This window comes from Lactuca virosa, chromosome 4 (genome assembly GCF_052849685.1).
Source record: "Lactuca virosa cultivar CGN04683 chromosome 4, Lactuca_virosa_CGN04683_v6, whole genome shotgun sequence".
In the NCBI taxonomy this organism is placed as follows: domain Eukaryota; kingdom Viridiplantae; phylum Streptophyta; class Magnoliopsida; order Asterales; family Asteraceae; genus Lactuca; species Lactuca virosa.
Genome location: NC_136429.1, coordinates 319,514,045 through 319,521,581, shown reverse-complemented (window position 1 = coordinate 319,521,581; position 7,537 = coordinate 319,514,045). Strand labels below are relative to the sequence as shown.

The 7,537-nt window shown below is 33.3% G+C and overlaps 1 protein-coding gene across 2 annotated transcripts; it reads right to left on the bottom strand.

Moving 5' to 3' along the window:
• Positions 1-2,351: 2,351 nt before the first annotated feature.
• LOC145108510 (putative E3 ubiquitin-protein ligase RHG1A) lies at positions 2,352-6,652 on the bottom strand. Of its 2 annotated transcripts, XM_079045549.1 has the most exons (7): positions 6,538-6,652; positions 6,109-6,246; positions 3,857-5,253; positions 3,440-3,490; positions 3,226-3,324; positions 2,762-2,890; positions 2,352-2,680 (listed from the first exon to the last, which is right to left on the bottom strand). In XM_079045549.1, the coding sequence occupies exons 3-7, from the start codon at positions 5,183-5,185 to the stop codon at positions 2,543-2,545; spliced, it is 1,746 nt and encodes a 581-aa protein (XP_078901675.1). In that variant the 5' UTR covers positions 5,186-5,253; positions 6,109-6,246; positions 6,538-6,652; the 3' UTR covers positions 2,352-2,542. The 2 variants fall into 2 exon arrangements, with proteins under 2 accessions (XP_078901675.1, XP_078901676.1); XM_079045550.1 differs by lacking the exon at positions 6,538-6,652 and having other exon boundaries at positions 6,096-6,530.
• Between the last annotated feature and the right edge of the window lie 885 nt (positions 6,653-7,537).

The window sequence follows — 7,537 nt, the reverse complement described above, 5'->3', positions numbered from 1 at the left end:
TTGGTATGTTTGTTGTCTATGTAACCCTTTCTTATATGATTGTATGCTTAGTTGTAGGGGTGAATAGACCCAGGATCGGTTGAAAGATACCGAAGGAGTTGAAATAGACTCAGGGGTAATATAGACCCATTTTAGTTTCGAGCTGTTATGTATGTTTAGTATGTTGTACTTTGGGGAACTCGCTAAGGTTTGTGCTAACGGTTTATGTTTTAAATGTTTTTAGGTACTACTGGTTCAAAAGAAAGGGTCCGGCTTGATCGTACTGCATCCCCTGAAGATTTATTCCGCATTTACTATTTATTATTTTACTCTGATGTTTTGAGAATACTTTTATGATGATCGTCTTTTGGGATAATGAATGAATGGTTTTGACTTATAAAATGAAACTTTTACTCGTTATTTTTGGGACGTTACATTAATTATTCAAAGATTTTCTAATTAACTTAAACTCAATAAATAAGATTACAACAATATGAAAATCACTTGTAATAGTCGTTCTAGTATAACGATGGTTGCTCCAATATCTGTAAATGAAGATATTGTTGCCTTGATCTTTGTAATAGAAGACATTGTTGTTGCGCATAAAGTTCTATTGAAAAAGAATATAAAACTATATAAAATCTACATATGAATTTTATTTTGTTATCTGGATGATAATGTTAGTATATTCTTGAAATTAAGAAACATAACCTACATTGCACTCAGCCAGTGTGCACTATGCATTTGACATTAAAAAACCATGTGAAAAAAATATATGCATCAATCCAATGCATATGTTTACTTGAAGAAAAAAAAGTTTATAACTTTAATGTTCAATCATGCATATTATTTAATTAACGTTAAGAAACTTGTTAATTAGTTATATCAAATACTCTAGGTAATTATATAATATGTCATATGCTTAAATCAATTACGAAATCCTAGTTACGAATTTCCAGTGAACCGATACACTGTAAATTAAACTAATGCAACTATGCATAGAACATATGCACATGTTACAAACTAATGGATAATATTATTAGTATATTCTTTAAATTAAGAAACTTGACCTACATTGCACTCGGTCATTGTGCATTGTGCATTTGACATTAAGAAACCACATGAAAAAAGCATATGCATCAATCTAATGCATATGTTTACTTAAAAAAATTATAACTTTAATGTTCATTCATACGCATTATGCATTTGACATTAAGAAACTTGTTAATTAGTTATATCAAATACTAATAAAGTAATTATATAATATGTCATATACTTAAATCAATTATCAAATCCTAGTTACTAATTTACTGTGAACCAATGCACTGTATATTGAACTAATACAACTATGCATAGAACATATGCATTGTTACACATTATGAATACAATATAATAACATTAAAGTTCAGAGAAATGTAATTGCAATTCACTTGATTACATGCAGTCATAATTTAGTAGAATTGAATAAGACTATCCCAATTGATTATCTGTAGCCGCAAATGCATTAGATTCGAAAAAAGGATGCATTGTTTCTCTTTATGTAAAACATGAAAATCAATCAGTTGCTCCTCTCTTCGTAAAACATTTAAAAACAATCAATCCAGAAAGAATTCTTCAAATAATTTCTAATAAATTACGTATATTGTTAATTTCAGTTGAATCGATTGTTGCACTAATCTCTATATTTGTCAATTAAGTAGAATCGATCTTTGCAAAAAGATGAAAATTTATTAATCAAACGATTTTCAATTGAATTGATTGTTGTTTCAAACATTTACTAGTCGTTTCAATTGAATTGACCATTGTTCCAAAGTTCATTGTTAATAAGTTCGTTGGTCCGCTCTGGAAGTTTGTATGGTGTTTTTTTAACTTTTCAAAAAAGTTTTTTTAAGATAACTTTTGTGATTGCTAAACACTATTTTTTTTAATTAGCTTTTTGAAAAGTTATTAAGTCGATAAATAACTCAAACACCCTCTAAAAATATTGTTAACTCCAACTTTTCTATAAAATAAGAAAATTTTACAAAAACGAGGGTGCCTCATGTACAGATGTTTGGCTAGAGGTTTAATCGAACCAAGGCAACTTGTAAGTACTCAATACCAAGATATTCAAATTCAATATCAACTCTAAAGTTATTCAAATTCAACTCGATTAAAGTCAAATTAGGCTCAACTCTAGCTATATTATCAAGCCGGACTCCATGAGCTCAACTCTAAGTATATATATTTGAGCTTTTGTTCACCTCGACTACACCCCTATGCGTGGCTTGTTATAGTTTTGTTCGGCTTAAGACATGGCATACAAACCTAATCTAATCATATCTATATAACTAACGCGCTTGTCTTAATTGGGGATGAAAGCAAACAAAATCTTGACAACAATTTAATCATAAATAGAATAGAAAATGTCATTAGATAATATTATCCTCTCCACCAAAACCAAAGAAAAAAGAATCTTGAAAATGGTCAAGTACAAAATACTCCATTGATGAGACTCTTAGACATTACCAAACCCACCACCTTTTTCCCTTCTTTGAAGCAATTGTCATCTTCAACAAAAACCTCATTTACTACTTGCAAAAGCCGCTGACTTGCAAACTGGGCACAAGTTCTTCTGAAGCAACCATTGTTTGATGCAATTTGTATGAAAATCATGCCCGCATCCCAATCCCCCAAGATCATCTCCATTTTTATATTCCTCCTATAGAAAAAATTATAAAAACAATTATACAGATTTGTTTACTCATAAGAACAATTATTTACTGATAATAACAATTTGTACCTGACATATGCAGCAAGGTTCAATGTCTGATACGGTTGCATATGTTTTATGCTTGAGACAACTAGAAATGTTTTCTTCTGTCAATCCAGTGTTCACATTGCCAATACGCTCTTCTAATGCCAATAGCTCCTGAATAATCATAAGATGTCACATATAAGCTTTTTGCTTGAATAACTATTTAAAAAAATTTCTAGATTCGAAAAAATATGTTTGGTTTTCTGTCTTAAAACAACGTTTCTATAACATATCAAAGTTTATTACTTGATTAAATGTTAAAGATCTTTACAATTAGTTGTGTGTTTAGATAAAATTTTCTGAAATGTTACAAAGACCTCAAATAAGAAATAAAACTGCAAGAGAACTTTTTAGGACCAAAATAGTAAAAATTCAGCTACACTCTAGGGCAAAATAATGTAATTTACTTTTTAATTTAAAATGGTTTGAAAATTGACGTTTCTCTTTACCTCATAGGACATGTTATCAATATCAAGCCGCATATCCCTATGCCTATCATGAATATCAGCCATCCCATAGAAGACCGATTGATCTAAAATCATAACATCCTGCAATTCAAGTACAACAAGAGAAATTTATATTAGTAACATATTTTTACCACAATTTCCTTCTAGAGTTACATGATCATATGAAATGAAAGCATTATACTTGCTTAAAACTAACCTCAAATCGCAAGCCCTCTCCCCTACGAATAAGATCCAAGACATTGCGTATCTGAAACCAAAGACACAAAAAATATTACAATCAAAATTTAACTTTAAATCTTTAGTTAAAAAGAGCAAATTATAATGCATTTGTAATTTGTTACAATGACTAGACAAGACAGGACAGGACAGAACAGAACTGATGGGACTAAACAAGCTTTTAGGGCTATTATGGTAATTATTAGTGTAAGAAGGGTATTCACGTCTTTTGAGCATATGAGAGATTTGACTTGACATTATGGGATTGGACAAAACAAAAATTACAAAAGTGATTCATTGACATCCATCTCAACCTAGTCCCAGTCCCAAATGCAGTATAAGGGTGTCATGTGTCATGTCATGTCATGCTGTACAAATAAAGGCCTAGAGAACGCACCTCTGACACTAGTCTGCCTCTTCCTTCACTTCCACCAACCACATTTCTTGCCAAATATGGAAATCCAAAAGCACCATCCACAAGTCTATCTGTCGATCTCGAATGAGGTAATACATGATGCCGATGATTATGTCCCCCCGGAACACCAACTACCGCCGGAATTCCCGATTCCGAAGTTCCAACAGCTGTCGGTGGCGGAACCCTAGAAAAAAGATTCCCGCTCCCGTTCATCCCTCCACCGCCACCAGGATCCATCGACGACAACAACGACCGGCGAAGAATCTCAGACAGTCTTCTCGAAGGGTAATGTGGAGGAGACCCGCGGTTCATTGGCAAATTCGGTATTATAGACGACGGAGGAGGAACCGGATTTGAATTTCCGGCGGTGGAATTGGAAACACCGTTTCCGCCGGAATTCAAATTCCAATTCATTGCGGTTTGTGGCGGCACAAATATTGGATGCTCGGAGATATTTGTCGGAAGTGTTCTTAAGTTATCTGAAGAGCGATTCCGATTCCACCGAGAGGATCCGGATCCGGATCCGTGTGTGTTTCTTCTCAATGCCGGGGCCCGCAACACGGGTTGACTTTCTTGACTCAATGAATTTGAATTTGAATTTGAATTTGAATTTGAATTCTCGGGTGTTATTGCTACAACAGGTGGTGATCTTAAATCTACAGAGTTGAGTCTCAAAGGAGGATTTGATGGTTGTTCTTGTTGGCGTGAATTATTGATTCGAATTCGGACATTTCTTCGAGTATTTTCAATCTCAGATCCAATATTTAATCCGAGTCTTGGAATAATTGAATCGGTTTGCAAATCATTAACAGGATTAGGGTTTTGAAACATGTTTGAAGAAGATGATTGACCGATACTTAACTCTGCTGCTTTTCTTTTACATGGTAAATGACGTAAAAGCCCCTGTCCTTGTCCTTGTGTTTGTCCTTGTCCTTCGATTTCAAAAGGGTTGGAGGAAGAACTACCTGGAAAACTTGAGGGCTTAATGGGAATAAAAGTTGATGGAGTTACATTATGAGGAATAGTTTCAAGATGTGAATTTTGCACAAATAAAGGACCATGAACATGATTATGGGTTATGTTTATATTTGCAGGAGGCCAACTGTGTTCAGATGCTTTTGGGTCAATCCGGTCTTGACTCACTGAGTTGAGGACTGAGTTTGAACTCGACTCGCCCATGCTCCACATACTTATGTTTTGGGTTTCTTGATTTGGAGGGTTTCGCATGTTCCATGAATCACTTGAACTTGAGCCATGTTCCATGGCTAAGCCTTCTGGTAAATTACCAATTGTGCCCTTTTGTCCTTGCATTGGGATTAATAACTGTTTATACAGATGGCAGGTGCCAAGAATTCTTTTAATTCAAGTTCTTGAAAACCCTGAGTAGAATCAAGATTTGTAAGTACATTGCTATTTCATGAATTTATCCTAGGAGAAAAACCAATGTAACAAAAATAAGTATCTAATGTTATTAACAACAAAAACTATATATTATCCAAGAATAACACTTTTGAAGATATAGTCACGAACTTAAACTATGTAGTTTATAAGTTATTATATTATTATAATCGAGAAAACAACTGTTTAACTTATGGGTATTCACAATTTGCACTTGTAAATGTACGAGTCTATTAAATGCTCAAGTAGTAAAGCACCAAACCATGTGTATTGGCGTACCAAAGTCAATCTTTCTGACCTAAATTAGGTGGATACATGTCATAACTTCAAGCAAAAATAAAAAAGAACAGGTGTACACCATAAAAATAATCAAACTGTGAAAGAAACAAAGAACATAATCTTTAAAATCAAACAAACACCACCCATCGAATCGGGTCAAATTGAGCATGCATCAAAACGAATGGATCTATGGGTAATCTACAATGAATACATCAAGCATTATTTCAAGAACAGTTTTATATGAATCGGGAAAAGTGTAATCGATTAAACCAGTCAAACAAGCGAAAAATGGTGTGTAGGTGATTATAAAAAGAAGAAAAGATTCAAACAAGAAGAGATAAATCTAAAAACGCATAAGGTTATCTACAAAAAGACAAATTTGAAAAAGAAAATAAAGACTTTCTGGTAAAACCCAGCATCAACACCGAAATAAAGAACAAAAAACGGATTTTCCTTAAAAATATGTGAAATTTTCAGATGAGAAGTTGGAAAAAACACAAAACTGAAATTGGGTATTGTTAAGAATCATCGATGAAAGGCGTACCTAAAGAACATACCTGAAAAAGACGGTAGAATACAGGCGATGGATCTAACGCTAAGTATAAGAAGATCTTGAAACGGTGGTTGAGAGAGTAGATGATGATGATTATGATCAAAAGGACTTCATCTTCATCAACATATCTCTTGTTTCCTTTCTATATGAACGAACAAACAAACAAACAAACAAAGAATCAACCAATCAATCAGCTTTCTGATTCTTTAAGCAAAGACTCTTTTCAAAGAAAGAACAGCGAACAAGAGAGGCTTTCGTTGAGAGAAAATCAAACACGAAATTGTGTGCTTTTGTGGGGTGAAAAATAGGGTAATCTTTAATTTACGAAATAACCCAGAGAGAGAAAGACACACAAAGTCGCAAGGCTCATAGTAGTTTCCTAAAGAAAGAGAGAGAAAGAATAGAAAAGAGAAGAGGGTGTGTGTATGTGTACCGAATACAAATGGGGTTGTGTTGCGTTGTGTTGTGTCTGTCCCTCTCTAGAAAATTAAATTGCGTCTTCCAATGCGCGCCGATGAGACCACCACTTCTGTTTCTTGTTTCTTCTTTCACCCCTTTCACATGCCCTCTATCTTTCTAATCCTTTTCACACCTCCACCTTCTAACCTCTTCTCTTTCTAACCCTTTTAGGCCTAATCTAGAATTAAATTACAATTGTTGTGGTTTTCAAAATTCAACCTACTAGTGCACAATGACAGATAATATTGATATGGATATTTAATTACTACTTAAATGTTTAACCCATTCAATACTAGTATACTACCAATAGAGTAGGGATATATCTTTTGGGTCAAAGTTGGTATTAATTGCATTCTGTCATTAATACTAATAGACAAAATTATGTGTATATTGAATTTGAGAGATTGTGAGAATAATTTGTTCCGTTTATTGTATAATCTCTAAAAGAATCACACAATAAATAGTAGGAAGGGGTATTGAATATAGCTTTTTGAACTCATTTATCGATTTATTTTACGTTAAAACCAGCTAAACGTTTGATATTTTTTATGTATTTATATGTATTTACATATAGCGTAACTCATTCCTGGCAACCAAGCTACTTCGTTGCTATGTTCTTCGAACAATGACATACACTTACACTATAACCGGATATAACCTAAACATGCACATCGCTCCTTGCTCGATGCATTTTCTTACAAAAAAAAAAACTTGTTTTCATCGATTGTAGTCACCCTTACAAGATGGACTACATGAAATAGTACACAAGAGATGTATGTTAGTTCTAGATTAGATTAAATTTGTTGTAGATGGATGTAGATACAATCGAAAAACCTCAAATTTTAAAACAATTAACGATCGAGAGTATATAAAATGGTTTCCGTAATTTATTTGAACGCACAAAATAAATAGGAATGCCTAATATGAATTGTGACTATGAACATACAATCAAACATGTCTACGATCTAAATTAA

Excerpts from the sequence above, each read along its gene's own strand:
- LOC145108510 (XM_079045549.1), bottom strand. The coding sequence starts at position 5,185 with ATGCAAGGACAAAAGGGCACAATTGGTAATTTACCAGAAGGCTTAGCC. Across the intron at positions 3,325-3,439 it reads GAGAGGGCTTGCGATTTGAG|GATGTTATGATTTTAGATCA; the intron begins GTTAGTTTTAAG and ends CTTGAATTGCAG. Across the intron at positions 2,891-3,225 it reads TTGATAACATGTCCTATGAG|GAGCTATTGGCATTAGAAGA; the intron begins GTAAAGAGAAAC and ends ATGATTATTCAG.